Source organism: Amblyraja radiata, chromosome 30 (genome assembly GCF_010909765.2).
Source record: "Amblyraja radiata isolate CabotCenter1 chromosome 30, sAmbRad1.1.pri, whole genome shotgun sequence".
Classification (NCBI taxonomy): Eukaryota; Metazoa; Chordata; class Chondrichthyes; order Rajiformes; family Rajidae; genus Amblyraja; species Amblyraja radiata.
Window position 1 is genome coordinate 9,600,004 of NC_045985.1, and position 20,827 is coordinate 9,620,830.

Consider the following 20,827-nt stretch of genomic DNA (forward strand, 5'->3'; position numbering starts at 1 on the left):
GAATTGTGTTTTGTATTAATGCCTTGTCTTTGGAGCAGTTTTTGATTTTGTTTTTATTAACTAAGCAGGATTTATGTGTAGTGTGGTTGTAATTTGCGTTTAATTAATATTGTGTGAAGCACTGAGTATGTGTGCGTGTGATGCTGCTGAAACGGCGATGTGGTTTTCATCGCAGTTGTTCATCGCAGTACTTGTACAGATGACAATAAATCCGACTTGACATCACTCTAAGTTTATATTTAACCATCGTTTTACAACCCAGTTAGTTTCTTTTTCTGCCCTGCTCTAAACTGCCCCATAACATTCCCTGCGTTTACATTTATATACCGGTCTGTTTAACATCTCACTAAACCCTCCATGGGTATTTGAGGTCAGGACACGGTCACATAGAACACGTTCACCCTGAAAACCTACAGCAAATGTGCTGGAGACGGCAGCGTGCGCGGTAGACACTCGCGGTACAGAGGGATCACAAGGGATCAGCAGCTCCCAATCAGTGTAAGCAGTTTCAACCCAGGAAGTGGCAGGAGTTAAAATGGCTTCTAAAGAGCAGGTCGTGAATTTAACAGAGGAGCTAATTTGTCCCATCTGCCTGGATTTGTTCACCGATCCGGTGTCACTGGAGTGTGGGCACAACTTCTGCCGCTCCTGTGTCACACAGAGTTGGGACAGGGAGGAGATAAACTCCTGCCCGGAATGTAGAGAGGAGTTTACAGACCGCACCCTCAAAGTTAATCGGGCCTTGGCGAGAATGTCTGAGAAAGCTCGAACACTGAGCCTGAATACGGAAGAGAAGGAAAGTAAACATCACTGCGAGGAACATCAGGAAGAACTGAAGCTGTTTTGTAAAACTGACAGGAAACCGATCTGTGTGATTTGCCGAGATGCGCGGGAACACAAGAATCACATCTTCATACCGATTAAAGAAGCTGTTGAAATCTACAAGGTAAAAGCAAACCAACTATGATCACTTGCGCGAATGTATAGTTGAATGTTTATTGTCTAACCCCCTTTCTCTCTGATTCCCAGGATCAGGTTAAATCATCTATACAATCTCTGACAACAAATAAATCAGCCATCCAGGAAATTGAAGAGCAACAGAAGCAGAAGATTTCCCAAGTCCGGGTGAGGCCTTGCTGTGTGGCATTTCTGATCGTGTTGTGTAGTTTTGTATTTTGGTTAATGCACTACAGCGTAGCGTGGCAGCAGTCAGTTGCGCTGTTTCACTGCTCCGGTGAATTCGGTTCGACCCTGACTTCTGGTATTGTCTACGTGACGCGTCCATGTCCCCTTCCCCCTGCTCTCTACCTCTCCCGTAGTACAACACTCCCCTCCCCCCTCCCCACACACACACACTCCCTACCCTGGTACAAATCTCCCCTTACCACCCCTCCCCCCGTACAACTCTGTCCTCTACCCCTCCCGTAGTACAACACTCCCCTCCCCCCTCCCCACACACACACACTCTCCACCCTGGTACAAATCTCCCCTTGCCACATCCCCCCACCCCTACCCCCCCCCCCCGTACTACTCTGTCCACTCCTCACCACCAAACATTTCACCTCCCCAGGCACAACTCCCCACTACCCCTCCCCTGGAACAAGTCTGTCCTCCCACCACCACCACCACCCCCTCCCCAGGCACAACCCTGCCCTCCTTCACTCACACAACTCTCCCCACCACCATCCAACTCACAGTATAATTTAAAGGTAAACAAGGAAGGAAATGATTTCATTTCATGGAGCTCCATCTCGCTTTCTCTTTTTTCAGATTTTTTCCTTGTCTCATGCCTGATCAGGGGATATGGGGAGAAAGCAGGAAGAGGGTACTGATTCTGGATGATCAGCCATGATCATATTGAATGCTGATGCTGGCTCGAAGGGCTGAATGGCCTACTCCTGCACAAATTGTCAATGTTTCTATATTCTCCCCGTGACCAGGGTGGGTTCTGCCCACAACTCCCAGACATGTTGGTTTAATTGGATGCTGTAATGAAGCTGCTGAAGGCGGGTGATCTGGGAGTCGGTGGGAGTTAATGTGGACGTGAGGGCCATTGTGTTTCAGGGAAATGTGAGGAAATGAGATTAATGGGATTATTCTAAGGAACAGCATAGATATCGATGTGCCAAATGGTCACCTTCTACTTCACAACGAAATAGAATACAGAAATATATTAAGTCACACAAGTTAAGTCACATTTATTTATATAGCACATTTAAAAAACAACTCTCGTTGGCCAAAGTGCTTTACATTTGTTATAAGAATAGTATAAACAAACAAACTACATACATATATACATGTAGTCCTCACTCAGTGGACGTCAGGAAAGGCTTGGGAGTATAGATATGTTTTTAGTCTTGACTTAAAGGAGTCGATGGAGGGGGAAGTTCTGAAGGGAAGAGGGATGCTGTTCCACAGTCTAGGAGCTGCAACCGCAAATGCGCGGTCGCCCCTGAGCTTATGCCTGGGTATTCAGCAACCCCAAGTCGGCCGATCTGATTGACCTGGAGGTGGAGTGGTGGGTGAGAAAACTGTTTATGTAGGTTGGGGCAAGCCCATTGAGGGCTTTGTAGACATAGAGGAGGGTCTTGAAATGTTTATGGAACCGCACAGGGAGCCAGTGGAGAGAGGCCAGGATCGGGGTGATGTGGTCCCTTTTTCGGGTGCCCGTCAGGAGTCTCGCTGCGGCGTTTTGGACCAGTTGCAGGCGGGACAGGGAAGATTGGCTGATGCCAGTGTAAAGGGAGTTGCATTAATCTAGGCGGGAGGAGATAAAAGTGCGGATGATCTTTTCGAGGTCATCAAAGTGGAGGAATTGTTTTATTTTAGCTATCGTCCGAAGCTGAAAGAAGCTAGCTTTTACCACGGCATTGGCTTGTTTGTCAAATTTCAGTGCTTAGTCAAATATTACGCCGATGGTTTTGACGTGAGGTTTTAGTAGAAACATAGAAACATAGAAATTAGGTGCAGGAGTAGGCCATTCGGCCCTTCGAGCCTGCACCGCCATTCAATATGATCATGGCTGATCATCCAACTCAGTATCCCGTACCTGCCTTCTCTCCATACCCTCTGATCCTTTTAGCCACAAGGGCCACATCTAACTCCCTCTTAAATATAGCCAATGAACTGGCCTCGACTACCCTCTGTGGCAGAGAGTTCCAGAGATTCACCACTCTCTGTGTGAAAAAAGTTCTTCTCATCTCGGTTTTAAAGGATTCCCCCCTTATCCTTAAGCTGTGCCCCCTTGTCCTGGACTTCCCCAACATCGGGAGCAATCTTCCTGCATCTAGCCTGTCCAACCCCTTAAGAATTTTATAAGTTTCTATAAGATCCCCTCTCAATCTCCTAAATTCTAGAGAGTATAAACCAAGTCTATCCAGTCTTTCTTCATAAGACAGTCCTGACATCCCAGGAATCAGTCTGGTGAACCTTCTCTGCACTCCCTCTATGGCAATAATGTCCTTCCTCAGATTTGGAGACCAAAACTGTACGCAATACTCCAGGTGTGGTCTCACCAAGACCCTGTACAACTGCAGTAGAACCTCCCTGCTCCTTTACTCAAATCCTTTTGCTATGAAAGCTAACATACCATTCGCTTTCTTCACTGCCTGCTGCACCTGCATGCCTACTTTCAATGACTGGTGTTCCATGACACCCAGGTCTCGCTGCATCTCCCCTTTTCCTAGTCGGCCACCATTTAGATAATAGTCTGCTTTCATGTTTTTGCCACCAAAATGGATAAGTGGGATAAGGCTTCCAAGGCTGCCTGCTATCATTTTGATCGAGGCCGAGGGGCCGAGAAGGATGACCTCAGACTTACTCTCATTTAGTTGGAGGAAGTTCTGGGCCATCCAGCACTTTATATCCTCGAGGCAGCGGGTAAGGTTAAGCAGATTTGATCGGTTTTTGGGCTTCAGGGGGAGATAGAGTTGTGTATCGTCTGCGTAGCAATGGAAGGAAATGCCGTGTCTTTCAATGACTTGGCCTAAGGTGAGCATATACAGGGAGAAGAGAATGGGGCCAAGGATGGAACCTTGTGGAACCCCACAGCAGAGACTAGCTGGGGAGGAGAAATAGTTGCCTATGTTAGTCGTGAAACTCCTACCTTTGAGGTAGGAGATGAACCAGCTCAGGGCAGTGCCATCAATATTAGATCAATCTTCACCTTTCATTTGACAGGAGCAGTCACAAATCCTCGAGTCTCACGTCACATCTCAGTTTGCTGAACTGCATCAGATTCTCGTGAAGAAAGAGCAGCGCATTCTCGGAGAGATCAAGGAAGATGAGGAGAAGATTCTAAGTCCAATGGAGAAAAATCTTCAAGACATTCAAGATAATTTAAACTTTATTGAGGAGGAACTCTCAAATCTGCAGTGGCGAATGGAACAAACAGACATCGTGTTATTTCTGAAGGTCAGGGGTTATGTTTCAATCTCGTTCAATGTAACTGCAGTCCCAACATTGGGAGCGATATATTTGCGAAAATGCAACTTTTATCAATTCCTATATTTATCCAACAAACAGGCTCTACTATCTCATAATTCATAGTAGACGAAATAGGCCATTTGACCCATTAAGTCTACTCTGCCATTCAATCACGGCCGATCTATCTTGCTCACTCAACTCCATTCTCCTGCCTTCTCCCCAAAACCCCTGACACCCGTACTAATCAAGAATCCATCTATATCTGCCTTAAAAAAATAATCCACTGATGGCCTCCACAGTCTCCTGTGGCAATGAAAACCATGGGTTCACCACCCTCTGACTCAATAAATTTCTCCTCATCTAAAGATGCGTCCTTTTATTTGGATGGTATGGATCTGGTCCTGGATTCTTGCATCAGTGGAGACATCCTATCCGTATCCACTCTATCCAGGCTTTTCACTATTCGGTAAATTTCAATGAGAACCCCCCACTCTTCCTTTGAAACTCCAGCGAGTTCAGTCCCAATGCCATCAAAGACTCGCCATTCCTTAACCCACTCACTCAAAGTCAAAGTCAAAGTAAACTTTATTGACAATTCAAATAATGCAACAAGTAGTTACACAGAGGATTGAAATTGCGTTTCCCCATACTCCAAATGTGCAAGTAATATTTATAACACAGACAGACTATATACCATTAAAGATAGACAATAGACATATACATTATATAAAATATTCACAGTGTGCCAGGATGTAGTAAAATTTTAAGTTATGTTATTAAGGTGCAATAATAAAGCTGCAATATAGAAAAGTGCAAATAGCATACTGCAGACATTGAGTTAAAGTTATTTTGACAGCCAGTTGGTCTTTGTTTGTGTAATGTTCATGGAATTTTCTTGAGTGTGTTGAGTAGTCTGATGGCCTGAGGGAAAAAGCTGTTTTTGAATCTAGTGGGTTTTGCTCCGCATGCTGCAGTAGCGCTTGCCGGATGGTAGGAGGGTGAACAGTTTGTGTGCTGGGTGGGTGGTGTCTTTGATGATATTGGTTGCTCTCTTGCAACAGCGAGATGGGTATAAGTCCTGGATTGCTGGTTGGGGTGATCTGGTGATCTTCTCCGCTGTCCTCACCACTCTCTGTAGGGCCTTCTGGTCAGCAGCAGAGCAACTGCCATACCAGACTGAGAGGCTGCTGGTAAGAATGCTCTCAATGGCACCCCTGTAAAAAGTGGTGAGGGCAGAAGGGGGAGGTCGGCTCTCCTCATCCGTCGAAGGAAGTGGAGGCGTTGCTGTGCTTTCTTGACTAGGGAGATGGTGTTGGTGGACCATGTCTGATCATCTGTGATGTGCACTCCCAGGAACTTGATGCTTTTCACAGACTCCACTGCACTGCCATTGATGGTGAGTGGGGTGTGTGCTGTCTGTTTCTTCCTGAAGTCCACAGTTATTTATTTTGTTTTATTGACATTGAGTTGAAGGTTATTGATGTCACACCAGTTGATGAGTTGTTGTACCTCCTCTCTGTAGGCTGAGTCGTCATCGTGGCTGATGAGACCCACCACTGTTGTGTCATCTGCGAACTTGATGATGTGGTTCGAATTATGTTTGGCACAACAGTCATGTGTCATCAGCGTGAACAACAGAGGGCTCAGCACACATCCCTGTGGGACCCCGGTGTTCATGATGGTGGTCTCTGATGAGTTTTTGCCAACTCTTACTGTCTATGGTCTGTCGGTGAGGAAGTCCAGTAACCAATTGCATAGGGAGGAGCTGATGCCTATTCCGCCGAGTTTATTCACCAGGTGTTGGGGGATGACTGTGTTGAAGGCGGAGCTGAAGTCGATGAACAGCATCCGCACGTAACTGTTATTGTTTTCCAGATGAGCCAGGCTTAGGTGGAGTGCTGTTGCTATGGCATCATCAGTGGAACGTTTGGGACGGTATGCAGACTGGAATGGGTCAAGTGTACAGGGGAGACTGGATGTTATGTGGGCCTTGACCAACCTTTCAAAGCACTTCATCATGATGGACGTGAGTGCTATGGGCCGGTAGTCGTTCAGTGTTGAGGCTGGGGATTTCTTGGGTAGCGGTATGATGGTGGTGGCTTTGAAGCATGCTGGTATGATGGCTTGGCTCAGAGAGGTGGTGTAGATGTCAGTGAGAACATCTGTGAGTTGGTCAGCACAGTCTCTGAGCACACGCCCCGGTATGTTGTCAGGACCTGCAGCTTTTCTGGGGTTCACCTTGAGTAGGGTCCTCCACACATCAGCTGGGTCCAGGTGAAGTGTTTCATGGTCTGAGCAGGGAGGGGCTTTTGTTGGTGTGATGGTGTTGTCCTCCTCAAACCGGTTGAAGAAGGTGTTGAGTGTGTTGAGGAAGTCTGTGTTGTCCTCGCACGGTGGGGGTGTTGGCCTGTAGCCGGTGACAGACTGGATGCCTTGCCACAGGTGCTTGGGGTCCTTAGAGTCTGTGAAGTGTGCTTGAATTTTCTGTCCATAGACACGCTTGGCTGTTCTCACGCCCCGGTTCAAGTTGGCCCTAGTAGTACTAAGGGCGTCTTTGTCCCCGGACTTGAAAGCAGCATTCCGTGCTCTCAGGAGCTCACGTGCCGCCCTGGTGAACCAGGGTTTGTTGTTGGCCCTCGTGGTGAAGTTTTTGATGACGGTCACATCTTCCATGCATTTGAATATATATCCAGTCACAGATTCAGTGTATTCCGTCAAGTTGACATGATGGTTGGTAGTGGCAGCCTCTCTAAAAACGGTCCAATCTGTGCAGTCGAAACAGTCTTTGAGAGCTGAGGTGGCTCCCTCTGGCCATGCTCTGATCTGCTTCACAGACGGATTGTTCCTGGTCAATAGAGGTCTGTAAGCTGGAATTAGCATAACAGAGAGGTGGTCTGAGTTCCCCAAGTGTGGATGGGGAGCAGCTCTGAATGCCTGTCTGATGTGGGTGTAGACTTGGTCGAGTATGTTATTTCCCCTGGTTGCAAAGTTCACATGTTTGTAATATGCCAGCTATAAGCTCTGCCCTTTGCTTTCCATGTGCTTTAATGGTTGTCTGGTTCATGGTGTCCTGCCAAATGCTATTATGTCTGTAATGCTAGTGCCTGTGCTTAAAGATAAGGCTGGTAAGCTCAACAGTATGGATAATTACCGACCTATTGCTTTAGCCATTATCTTATCTAAAGTACTGGAGAGAATACTGTTGACAAAGCTTGAAATGTTTGTCCTTACCACTGACAATCAGTTTGGATTCAAAAGAAAGCATGGAACTGACCTGTGTATCTATGCTCTTAAAGAGATTGTATTCAGGTACACAAGCCTGAATTCATCTGTATCTCTATGTTTTATTGATGCGTCCAAGGCATTTGATAGAATTAATCACGAACACTTGTTTGTAAAATTGCTAGATAGAGGTGCCCCTAAATTATTAGTGAGAATTTTAGTATTCTGGTATGCCCATCAAACGTTTCAGGTTAAATGGGACAATGTTGTATCTGCTCCATTCTGTGTTAGTAACGGAGTGCGGCAAGGAGGAATCTTGTCTCCTATTTTATTTAATGTTTATATGGACGAACTGTCAAATCAGTTAAATAAGTTAAAAACTGACTGTCTTGTGGGCAACAGTGGCTTGACACAGTTTCGGCGTTTGTACACCAGTTGTTATTGATGAAAATCCATATACCCCCCCCCCCCCCGAGATTTACCGCTGAGAGCATGACTCCTGTCCGCCCGGAATGTTGTTAATCCGTCCAGCTGAATGGCGTTGTCCGAAACGGAGTTGTTGAGCCACGTCTCTATGAGGATGATGGCGTTGCAGTCTCTGACCTTTCTTTGTGTAGTTAAATCCAGTCTAAGATAGTCCATTTTGTTTTCCAGCGAACGAACGTTGGATCGCTGATCGCAGAATAGAAGGAAGTGCAGGTCTGTAGGGGTTAGCTTTTAGCCTGGCGCTGATACCCGCTCGGCTGCCCCGCTTGCTAGGTCTAGCACACCGCCTGCGCCGCAAGCTAGGTCTCACACGCCGCGTGCACCGCCTTCAGTGTCGCCTCCAGTGTCGACCTATGATGGGAGGAGAGTCCGCTGCCTTGCAGGCCCCTGGGTCTTGCCGGTGTAGGTTGCCTAGCTCGCAGAGTGCCTCGGGTTCCAACGCCAGTGTAACTCCAGAATGGTTTTCGGAAAAGTCGAAGTTTCTTAATCCAAGTAGTGTAGTTCTGTTATAGATTACTCTCGCACAAGACTGTGACGGTACAGACAACATATTAAACATAAAACGCACATCGCTATCGGGAGCTGGAGTAGCCGCTGCCGTACAGGGCACCGCCATCTTACTACTAGCATCATTCTAGTAAAGCTCCCTTGGATTTGCTCCAGGCTTCTTTAAAATGTACGTTTGTGTTTTGGTACCTTCAGAACTGGAGATACATTCACCATCTACAGCCAATCAATTCCATCGTTAATATTAAATTTCTCCAAGCAATTATGATGAATATTTTATTATGAGTTCACATATGATAAGCGTTTTTCGATACTGGGCCTGTACTCACTGGAGTTTAGAAGAATGAGGGGAGACCTCATTGACACTTACCAAATAGTGAAAGGGTTGGATAGATGGACGTAGAGAGGAGAATGGATGTGGATGAGAAGAATCTAGGACTAGAGGTCATATCCTCATAATTAAAGGACATTTCTTTAGGAAGTTGATGAGGAGGAATTATAGTCAGAGGGCGGTGAATCTGTGGAATTCTTTGCGACAGAAGTCTGTGGAGCCCAAGTCAGTGGATATTATTAAGGCAGAGATATTATCTGTATAGATGTTTGATTAGTAAGGGTGTCAGAGGTTATGGGGAGAAGGCAGGAGAGTAGGGTTGGTAGAGATAGGTCACCCGTTATTGAATGGCGGAGTAGACAATAACAAATGACAAATAAAATGACAAATAAAATTGTATTGTATTGTATTGTATAGACTTGATGGGCCGAATGTACTAATTCTGCTCCTATCGCTTATAGACAATAGACAATAGGTTCAAGAGTAGGTCATTCTGCCCTTCGAGCCAGCACCGCCATTCAATGTGATCATGGCTGATCATCCCCGATCAGTACCCCGTTCCTGCCTTCTCCCCATATCCCCTGACTCTGCTATCTTTAAGAGCCCTATCTAGCTCTCTCTTGAAAGTATCCACCGCCATCTTAAGCAGAGAATTCCACAGACTCACGACTCTCTGTGAGAAAAAGTGTTTCCTCGTCTCCGTTCTAAATGGCTTACCCCTTATTCTTAAACTGTGGCCCCTGGTTCTGGACTCCCCCAATATCGAGAACATGTTTCCTGCCTCTAGCGTGTCCAAACCCTTAAAAATCTTATATGTTTCAATAAGATCCTCTCTCATCCATCTAAACTCCAGAGTGTACAAGCCCAGCCGCTCCATTCACTCAGCATATGACAGTTCCTCCATCTCGGGAATTAACATTGTAAACCTACGCTGCACTCCCTCAATAGCAAGAATGTCCTTCCTCAAATTAGGGGACCAAAACTGCACACAATATGATCTTATAATAATAATAATAATAATAATAATAATATATCTTTTATTGTCATTGCACGTCAGTGCAACGAGATTTAGTGTGCAGCTCCACTGATGTACAAGAAAGGTAAATAAATACAATACATAAATAAACAAGCTGATTTGATTGACGTGACCATCTGAGGGAGACTGTCCAAAGGGGATGGGTGGGGGGGGGGGGGGGGGGCACTCATTAGGGCCGGTTCAGAGCCGCTATAGCTCTTGGGATAAAACTGTTCCTGAGTCTGGAGGTTCGGGCGTAAAAGGCCTTGTAACGTCTGCCGGAGGGAAGTAGTTGAAACAGACCGTGGCAGGGGTGTGATGAGTCCTATGAGATGACATTATTCAGCAGAAAATTCACAACTCGTCCAGACTTTCCTGCACATTGCCTCCTCTGAACTGTAACATAATTGTCACAAACGTTTATCAGACCTCCTGCATTGGTTACATCACTGTGATATTCTCTGCATGTCAACAGTAGAGTCAGAAAATGGAAATTTTCAACGATGTGAAATAACTTGAGTGAATTTCTGTTCCCTCAGTCAATTTCTGCTTTATTTATTTCAGGTGGAAGCTGTTCGCAAGAGGAGGTAGGACATGTTCTACAGTTAAACTCTGCACAGATCTGTAAAGTCACATAAACATGTCGACGTTCAGGTTATAACCAGTTATTTAATATTTGCAGAATTAGTGATGAATCCCACATATTGTCACTTAGAGATGGTGCCATACGGGATGAAAGATTCGATCACCCCTACTGGTTGAACGCAGTGTTGAAAGATGTCGTTGTTGCCAATCACCAAGGTAAAACATATGGATTCCTTATCTCTTATGTGGGTGACATATTTAAGTTGTAAATAGATGCAAAGATTGACCGTAATGATGAACTGAAGGGGAACTAAAGTTTTATTCCAGCACCAATCTCACCTGCTGGGAAGCTTCACAGTCAAGTTGTCAGCTGGAGATGTCAAATCCCTGAACACATCCAACACAGGAGCACAATGAAATCCAGGTTAGCCGGGAAGTGGTGTTGGGTAAATTGAATGGATTAAAGGCCGATAAATCCCCAGGGCCAGATAGGCTGCATCCCAGAGTACTTAAGGAAGTAGCTCCAGAAATAGTGGATGCATTAGTAATAATCTTTCAAAACTCTTTAGATTCTGGAGTAGTTCCTGAGGATTGGCGGGTAGCAAACGTAACCCCACTTTTTAAGAAGAGAGGGAGAGAGAAAACGGGGAATTACAGACCAGTTAGTCTAACATCGGTAGTGGGGAAACTGCTAGAGTCAGTTATTAAAGATGGGATAGCAGCACATTTGGAAAGTGGTGAAATCATTGGACAAAGTCAGCATGGATTTACAAAAGGTAAATCATGTCTGACGAATCTTATAGAATTCTTCGAGGATGTAACTAGTAGCGTGGATAGGGGAGAACCAGTGGATGTGGTGTATCTGGACTTCCAGAAGGCTTTCGACAAGGTCCCACATAAGAGATTAGTATACAAACTTAAAGCACACGGCATTGGGGGTTCAGTATTGATGTGGATAGAGAACTGGCTGGCAAACAGGAAGCAAAGAGTTGGAGTAAACGGGTCCTTTTCACAATGGCAGGCAGTGACTAGTGGGGTACCGCAAGGCTCAGTGCTGGGACCCCAGCTATTTACAATATATATGAATGATCTGGATGAGGGAATTGAAGGCAATATCTCCAAGTTTGCGGATGACACTAAGCTGGGGGGCAGTGTTAGCTGTGAGGAGGATGCTAGGAGACTGCAAGGTGACTTGGATAGGCTGGGTGAGTGGGCAAATGTTTGGCAGATGCAGTATAATGTGGATAAATGTGAGGTTATCCATTTTGGTGGTACAGGAAAGCAAACTATTATCTAAATGGTGGCCGACTAGGAAAAGGGGAGATGCAGCGAGACCTGGGTGTCATGGTACGCCAGTCATTGAAAGTAGGCATGCAGGTGCAGCAGGCAGTGAAGAAAGCGAATGGTATGTTAGCTTTCATAGCAAAAGGATTTGAGTATAGGAGCAGGGAGGTTTACTGCAGTTGTACAGGGTATTGGTGAGACCACACCTGGAGTATTGCGTACAGTTTTGGTCTCCAAATCTGAGGAAGGACATTATTGCCATAGAGGGAGTGCAGAGAAGGTTCACCAGACTGATTCCTGGGATGTCAGGACTGTCTTATGAAGAAAGACTGGATAGACTTGGTTTATACTCTCTAGAATTTAGGAGATTGAGAGGGGATTTTATAGAAACTTACAACATTCTTAAGAGGTTGGACAGGTTAGATGCAGGAAGATTGCTCCCGATGTTGGGGAAGTCCAGGACAAGGGGGCACAGCTTAATGATAAGGGGGAAATCCTTTAAAACCGAGATGAGAAGAACTTTTTTCACACAGAGAGTGGTGAATCTCTGGAACTCTCTGCCACAGTGGGTAGTCGAGGCCAGTTCATTGGCTATATTTAAGAGGGAGTTAGATGTGGCCCTTGTGGCTAAAGGGATCAGAGGGTATGGAGAGAAGGCAGGTACGGGATACTGAGTTGGATGATCAGCCATGATCATATTGAATGGCGGTGCAGGCTCGAAGGGCCGAATGGCCTACTCCTGCACCTAATTTCTATGTTTCTATGTAATACAACCAAGTCATAGACTGCTAGATGATCTAAAACATCTTAACCCCATCCGCAGAAACATGCCACGATACGAGTTTGAATTCTACCAGGCAGCCAGCAAAGTAAACGTGACTTAATTAAATCAGAGATATTGACAACTAGTGGGAATTTGATGACCAGGATTGTCATGAAAACACACAGAGAAGGATATATGTACACCTGATTCTGCTTATCCTGTCAGTGTCTACTGGCTTTGGCTAACTCATGCCTGCCCCCTGCTGGAGTTACAGACATTATTATTAACTATCCACCACATTGAAGCATTGTCAGGTCGGGGGGAGTTCCCCCCGCCACGGGTACCATGTGATCCCGTGCTACCTGCTCCATGGGTGGATAGTCGGCGACTAAACAGTTTCCCCCATCTGGTTTTCTAGGTGAGGAGGGGGCTGTAGACCCCCAGCAGAACCAAAAACAAGGCCTGTTAAAGGGCGGCTGAGCTTCTAGCGAGCCCACGGCCATCCGCACTTCAGTAGATGTTGTGATCACTGTCGTACATAGCATTGAAAAACATGAAATGTAATTCTTCCCTCTCCTTGCTTCTCAAAAGAGAAGTTGGTAATTTAAAAAATAATTAATTAATGAGCGAGTCGCGTCAGACAAACCAGCATTGACCTCAGCCAGGGGTTTCGTATCGGACGAAAACACCCAGTTACGTGTTCAGTTGATTTAAAATGGATTTAACTAAATCCAGTTAAAATTAGTCGCAAAAAGTTAAGAAAGCAAATTCAAGAGGGCTTGTATACAAAAACAGGGTTGTAATGCTGAGGCTCTAGAAGCCGCTGGTAAGGCCGCATTTGTGAGCAATTTTGGACACATATCTGAGGAAGGAAGTGCTGGCTCTGGAGAAGGGCCCGAGGAGATTTACAAGAATGATCCCAGGAAATGAGTAGGTTAATCTACGATGAGCGTTTGTCGGCACTGGGCCTGTACTCACTGGAGTTTGGAAGAATGAAGAGGGATCTCATTGAAACATACAGAATAGTGAAAGACTTGGATAGTGTGGATGTGGAGAGGATGTTTCCACCAGTGGGAGAGTCTAGGACTTCAGAATTAAAGGACGTTCTTTGAGGAAGGAGATGAGGAGAAATGTATTTAGTCAGAATCTGGTGAATCTGTGGAATTCTTTGCCACATAAATCTGTGGAGCATGTCAGTGGATATTTTTAAGGCAGAGATGGATAGATTCTTAATTAGCACAGGAGTCAGATGTTATGTCGAGAAGGCAGGAAAAAAGGGTTAGGAGTGAGAGATAGATCAGCCATGATTTAATGGAGGAGTAGACTTAATGGGCTGAATGGCCTAATTCTACTCCGATCACTTATGACCTTATGACCTGATAAGGAAATCCGTTATCAATGAGCTGACCAGGATTGTTAACAAAATTTATGGGCGATCTTCAAAGAAGGAAATCTGTGCCATAACTCTGTCCGATTTGTCAGTGACTGAAGTTTCTGGTGACTCAGGGTTGTCCGCTGTTGGAATCGCTAGGTTCACTGTTAATAACTGTCTATCATGTTGAGGCATTGCTTCAATTAGATTTGTCAGGGAAACTAGTATTCACCTCAGTCTCGGCCTTTGTCTCGGTGGAAAACACCCAGTTATTTGTCCAGACAAAGATCCTCTTACACACATACACCTGGAAAATTGAGATCTTGTGACGAATTTCTCCCTGTAACGAAAGACCACCAACACAAGCAACATCCTGATGAATCTTTATTGGAAGGAAGTGCAGGTGCTGGTTTTAATCGAAGATAGACACAAAATGCTGGAGTAACTCAGCGTGTCGGGCAGCATCTCTGGGGAGAAGGTATGGGTGACGTTTCGGGTCAAGATCCTACTTCATGAATCAATGAATCAGACTCAGACCTGATGAATCTCCTCTGTTCCCTCTCCAGCACAAACACATCCTTCCTTGAGCATGTCGACCTGCACACAATACACCAAGTGAGGCTGACCAGCCTTGATAGCCTTCCACGTGACCCAGAGCACCAACAATTTCCATGTCAGTACAAATGTACATCACATGCCTACGGCACGGAAAGTGGTCGTTAATATATATCATAACCAGCAACAATCCCAGGACAGATCCCTACTGAAGACCACTGCGTACAGATAGCCACTACCATTCCACACCTTTCATTCACAAAACTATCCTGATGCCAATACCATCTGCCTCCTTAAACCAAGTCAATCTTGGATCCAATTATCCAGGTCATATCGGATATCATATGCCTTCTCTTTCACCACTCGCCCACCATGAGGGAACATGCCCAATGCCCCATGAAAGCCCATATATTGGTTTAGCCTGAGTTGAATGAATTCTGGGTTACAGGTCCAGGATCATTTCCACCCATGAATCTCCTCTCCTTCAGCGACCCTACAATCGCGAGCCTCCACACATTCTGTGTTGCACAAGGGACATTCAATCCCGACATTTTGTCAGTGGTGGAAGCCACCCCACCTTCAGCCTCGCCCTCTGCTGCAGAGAACATGAGCAGACGGATCACAACTGGCATCTGAAATCGCCTCTATTCTGTGTGATGATGATGACTCTGCCCCCAGGCCTCAACTCCTCCTGTGTGCCAGTTCCACACTGGCCCCAATTCTCCAATATTACATCCGATATCCTGCCTGCCTTTATAAATATTTCCTGTTACACTTATTTCAATCCGCTACTTGATAATCTGATTCCCTCTCCACCACCTAACAGCGAGATCTCACAAAACCCTGCCCAACCGCTCCAAATGCCCACCCGCAATCTCTCCATCGTCCTCTCTCTCTCTCTCTCTCTCTCTCTCTCTCTCTCTCTCTCTCTCTCTCTCTCTCTCTCTCTCTCTCTCTCTCTATGTACACACACAATCCCAACTCTGCTGTCCGACCCGCTCCTGCAATCCACGAGCACCCCCCCCCCCACCCCCCTCCTTTCCTCGGAGTAAAACGCGGAGAAACGTTTGTGCTGTTGTGTTGTCCATATCACGTAATTGGGTGAAACCCCGGGCAAGGTTTCAGTTGTCCGCCCACCTGTGCCCGAGTCTCCCCCCGACCCCCGGGGACTCTCTGATTCTCTGCTTCTCCCCCCAGTCTCCGTCACCCTGGATGTGGAAACAGCACATGCGCGGCTCGAGGTGTCTGAGGATCGGAAGAGGGTGAGACGGACCGATACCCGGAGGAGTCTCCCTGACACCGGGAAGAGGTTTACAATGTATGCGTGTGTGCTGGGATCGGATGGATTCACATCGGGGAGACATTACTGGGAGGTGGAGGTGGCGGGGAGTCGGTACTGGAGTCTGGGAGTCGCCGCTGAGTCTGTGGAGAGGAAGGGAAAGGAACAGCAGTTCACGGAGTCTGGAGTCTGGAGCATCGGGCGGCAGGTTGACGTGTTTAATGCACTCACCTCCCCTCAATTCCCTCTCCCCGCCCGTCCCATCCCCGGCAGGGTGGGAGTTTATCTCAGTTACGAGTCCGGGACAGTTTCATTTTACGACGCGGACACCAAGTCCCATCTCCACACCTTCACTGGGAATAAATTCACGGAGAAACTTTATCCTTTCTTTGGGCCTTGGGATGAAGACCAGTGGCTGAGAATCAGCACCGGTTCCGCTCCGGGTGTGTAAAAGGGTCGGGTCCCGGGACCGGCGTCAGGAGCGGGGCTCATAAAGTGAAATATATATATATATAAACACACAAAAAATAGTGCAGAGATAAAAAATAATGTCCGTAGTCTGTGTAGTTCGGAGCTGTATTATTTGAAAGTTGCAGCGTTTAATAGCCTGATGGTTGAGGGGAATAAGTTATTCCTGAACGTGGATGTTACAGTTTTCAGACTCCTCTATTTAAATATTAATATTCAGCTGAGAAGGTTATTGGCTGCAACCTTCCCCCCAATGACGAACTGTACACTACAAGGGCCAGGAAGCGAGCGGGTAAGATCATCTCTGACCCCTCTCACCCTGGCCACAAACTCTTTGAATCACTTCCCTCTGGAAGGCGACTCCGGACTGTCAAAGCGGCCGCAGCCAGACATAAACACTGCTTTTTTTCCACGACTAGTAGCTCTACTCAATAACCAAAAATCTGTAGCCTCCTTTTGCTCTGGTATTTTATTTAATTCACATGTTTAATCGATAATGTTTTATTATTAATGTTTAATGTTTCCTGTGTTATTCCTAACTGTCACTATATGTCATGTTGTCACTTGCGGGCGGAGCACCAAGGCAAATTCATTGTATGTGAAAACTTGGCCAATAAACTTATTCAGTCATTCATTCATTCATTCATTCATCCATTAATTAATTAATTAATTAATTCATTCATTCATTCAATCATTCATTCATTCATTCATTCGTTCATTCATTCGTTCATTCATTCCGTGTGACGAATGAAGCAAAGATAATCGCGAGCCCAGGAAATCAACCAAAAGTGGTTTGCTTTACCTTAATCTTACTAATCGTCTGTTTCTGCTGCAGTTCCATTTCCTGGAATTCTGATATCTTCTTGGAGAGAGAGATGAAGGAGGATTTCATCTGATCCTGGGATTGGGTGGAAAAAGTTCTCATGAGCCATAGAGTCATACAGTGTCGAAACCGGCCCTTTGGCCCAACTTGCCCACGACAACCAACATGTTCCATCTACACTAGCCCCACCTACGTGCGTTTGGCCCATACCCATCTACGCCTGTCCTATCCCCCATTCAAAAGAGTTAGAACATTCAAAAGAGAGTTAGATAGGGCTCTTAGGGCTAGCGGAATCAAGGGATATGGAGAGAAGGCAGGAACGGGGTACTGATTGGGGATGATCTGCCATGATCACATTGAATGGTGGTGCTGGCTCGAAAGGCCAAATGGCCTACTCCTGCATCTGTTGTCTATGTATATATGTATCTATGTATCTATCCATGTATCTGTCCAATTGCTTCTTAAACGTTGCGATAGTCCCTGTCTCAACTGCTTCCTCTGGCAGCTCGTTCCATGCACCAACCGCCCTTTGTGTGAAAAAGCTACGCCTCAGATTCCTATAAAATTAGTCCCCCTTCACGTCAATCCTCTGTCCTGTTCTCGACACAAGAGACTGTGTGTGTCTATCCGATCTATTCCTCTAATGGTTTTGTACACCTACAGAAGATCATCCTGTGCTCCAGGGAATAGAGTCCCAGCCTGCTCATCCTCTCCCTGTCGCTCAGAGCCCTGGAGTCCTGAAGCCTTTACCTTGTAGATGTCGACAGCTTCCTTAATCGGTATACAGTTGTGAGACTTGTGTTCCCGCGCGTCCCGGCAAATCACACAGATCCGTTTCTTGTCTGTGTCACAAAACAGCTTCAGCTCTTCCTCGTGTTCCTCGCAGAGGAGTTTACTTTTCTGCTCCTTCTGGCTCTGCTTTAACTTTTGTGCTTTCTCGGCCAGACTCGCCAGGGCCCAGTTGATCGCGGAAGGGATACCCGGAAATTCGCGCCTGCACTCCGGGCAGCAATTCACACTATTCGTTTCGCAGCACCGAGTGATGCAGTGGCGGCAGAAATTGTGCCCGCACTCCAGTGAAACCGGATTGGTGAAGAATTCAAGGCAGATGGAGCAAATTGTCTCATCCGACCAATTCTCACTCTGTGCCTTGGAAGCCATTTCGGCAGCTTCCTGGTTCACGGTAAAGATACTGGAGGAGCAAGAAAAACCACTCCTCTGAAATCCAATGGACTGACGTGTAGTACGTAACGGAACGTCACGGCCGCCATTTGTTTATGCAAAACGCGACCCGGTATGTAATCCTCCCGCTGTGTAATCCGCTCTATCATCCTTGGTGTAATCAGTGTTGCAGGGAACAGTGTTTGATACAGCGCATCTATCACCTCACATATTTTAGTTAATTTTGTTGTAAATGTTTCCCCCTGTTCCCCTATTCCCCTATTCCCCTCCCATCTTTCCTCCACAGCCCCCTCCTTTGCGAAGTTTCCCTTGTGCAGATTCCCTTCTATTGCTTTAACACACACTGTACACAAAATTAAATGTTACTTATATATATATTTATATGAATGTGTGTTTGTGTGTGCCTGTGTGTGAGAGGCAAGTTAGATATAAATAAGGTTCATTCTCATGGATCAGAAGCAACTTTGATTAAAGCATCACCATTGCTTTCTTTATCTTATATGTCAGACGATGTACATAAACCATAAAGGCAATTATATATGTAATTATATACATAAATATATGCATATATATATAATCTTCAATTCTTGGAGCAGAATTTGGCCATTCGGCACATCAAGTCTACTCCGCCGTTCAATCATGGCTGATCTATCTTGTCCTCTCGACCCCATTCTCCTTCGAGTCTCCTCGCATGACCCATGACGCACGGAATTAAAAAACAATATTTAAAGTTTAAAGTTTGTTTATTGAAATGTACAGCACAAAACACAAAACAGTGCGCGGCTTTCTTTAGATTCGTTCGGGTCGGACGGTCTATTCATTCACATTGCGATCAATTCTCAGCGGTAGAGTTGCTGCTTTTAGCGCCAGATAGCCGGATTCAATCCTCACCACGAACGCTGTCTGTACCGAGTTTGTACGTTCTCCCTGCGATCCGGTGCGCCGGTTTCCTTCCACATGCTAAATACGTTAAGGTTTGTAGGTTATTTGTCTTCCTGTAAATTATCCCGAGTGTGCAGGATAGAACTAGTGGTCGGGTGATCGCTGTTCGGCCTGGTCCGAAGTGTCTGTGTCTACACTGTGTCTCTAAACTAAACTATAGATGAGCACACTCATGCTATCAAGTCAAGAGTCAAGTGTGTTATATTGTCATCTGTCCCGGACGGGACAATGAAATTCTTACTTGCTGCAGCACAACAGAATATGGGAATATGGAAACATTGTACATAACGGGGAAAAAAAGAAAAAGTTCAATAAATAACAAATATTGTGCAAATAACAAATAATAATATAGTCTTTTGCAGTTCAGAGCTCAGAGCTTATTTGTCGTCGTGTTTAATAGTCTGATGGCTGTGGGGAAGTAGCTGTTCCTGAACCTGGGCGTTACAGTTTTCAGGCTCCTAAACCTTCTTCCTGGTGGCAATGGTGAGACGAGTGTGTGGCCAGGATGGTGTGGGTCTTTGATCATGTTGGTATCCTTTTTGAGGCAGCGACTGCGATATATCCCGTCGATGGTGGGGAGGTCAGAGCCGGTGATGGACTGGGCAGTGGTCACAACTTTTTGTAGTCCTTTCCGCTCCTGGACGTTCAAGTTGCCGAACCAGGCCACGATGCATCCGGTCAGCATACTCTCTACTGTGCACCTGTAGAAGTTTAGGAGAATCCTCTTCGACATGCCGAATCTCCGTAATCTTCTCAGGAAGTAGAGTCTCTGATGTGCCTTCTTTCCAACTGCATCGGTGTGCTGGGTCCAGGAAAGATCTTCTGATATATGCACGTCCAGGAATTTGAAGTTATTGATCCTTTCCACCATGATACAAACAGGCTTGTGGGTCCTCATCCTTCCCCTACCAAAGTCCACAATCAGTTCCTTGGTCTTATTGATGTTGTGAGCCAGATTGTTGTGCTGGCACCATTTGGTCAGTCGGTCGATCTCACTCCTGCACTCTCACTTCTATCATCAGGTATTCTGTACATTCTATATAAAAGCACCAATTCCATTCAGGGGCATCTTTGGATAATACACCCTTTATATTTAGTTTATTCAGTTTAGTTTATTGTCACCTGAACCGAGGTACAGTGAATGGCTTTAGCTTCGTGCTAACCAGTCAGGGGAAAGACCAATCATGATTACAATCGAACCGTCCATGATCAAGGGGATAAAGTTTAGTGCAAGATAAAGTCCAGTAACGTCCGATTGAATATGGTCAGCGTGTCTCGAATGAGGTAGGTGGCAGGTCAGGGCCGCTCTCCAGTTGTTGATATGATGGTTCAGTTGCCTGATAACGGCCGGAAAGAAACTGTCGCTGAATCTGGATGTGTGCGTTTTCACACTTCTGTACCTCTTGACTGATGAGAGGGGAGAAGAGGGAGTGACCCGGGTGATACTAGTCCGTGATTATGTTGGTGGCCTTGCCGAGGCAGCGTGAGGTGTAAGTGAGTTGTGGTTGGACAGGCTAGATAATAATAATAATAATAATAATAATAATAATAATAATAATAATAATAATAATAATAATACATTTTATTT

At 45.8% G+C, this 20,827-nt stretch overlaps 2 protein-coding genes and 1 long non-coding RNA gene across 3 annotated transcripts; 2 read left to right on the forward strand and 1 right to left on the reverse strand.

The window, feature by feature from the left end:
* The first annotated feature begins 984 nt into the window (after positions 1-984).
* Positions 985-10,691, forward strand: LOC116989879. The gene is made up of 4 exons (XR_004416356.1): positions 985-1,125; positions 4,180-4,413; positions 10,551-10,573; positions 10,669-10,691. It is a non-coding gene; the product is annotated as an uncharacterized LOC116989879 (long non-coding RNA).
* A 5,062-nt stretch (positions 10,692-15,753) lies between these two features.
* Positions 15,754-16,277, forward strand: LOC116989870 (E3 ubiquitin-protein ligase TRIM39-like; the record flags this gene model as incomplete). Its single annotated transcript, XM_033047443.1, has 1 exon — positions 15,754-16,277. A coding segment is annotated over one exon (522 nt), but the record flags the coding sequence as incomplete, so codon positions are not given.
* A 793-nt stretch (positions 16,278-17,070) lies between these two features.
* Positions 17,071-18,277, reverse strand: LOC116989949 (tripartite motif-containing protein 52-like). Its single transcript, XM_033047504.1, has 2 exons — positions 17,866-18,277; positions 17,071-17,190 (listed from the first exon to the last, which is right to left on the reverse strand). The coding sequence occupies exons 1-2, from the start codon at positions 18,274-18,276 to the stop codon at positions 17,071-17,073; spliced, it is 531 nt and encodes a 176-aa protein (XP_032903395.1). The 5' UTR covers position 18,277.
* Positions 18,278-20,827: the final 2,550 nt, after the last annotated feature.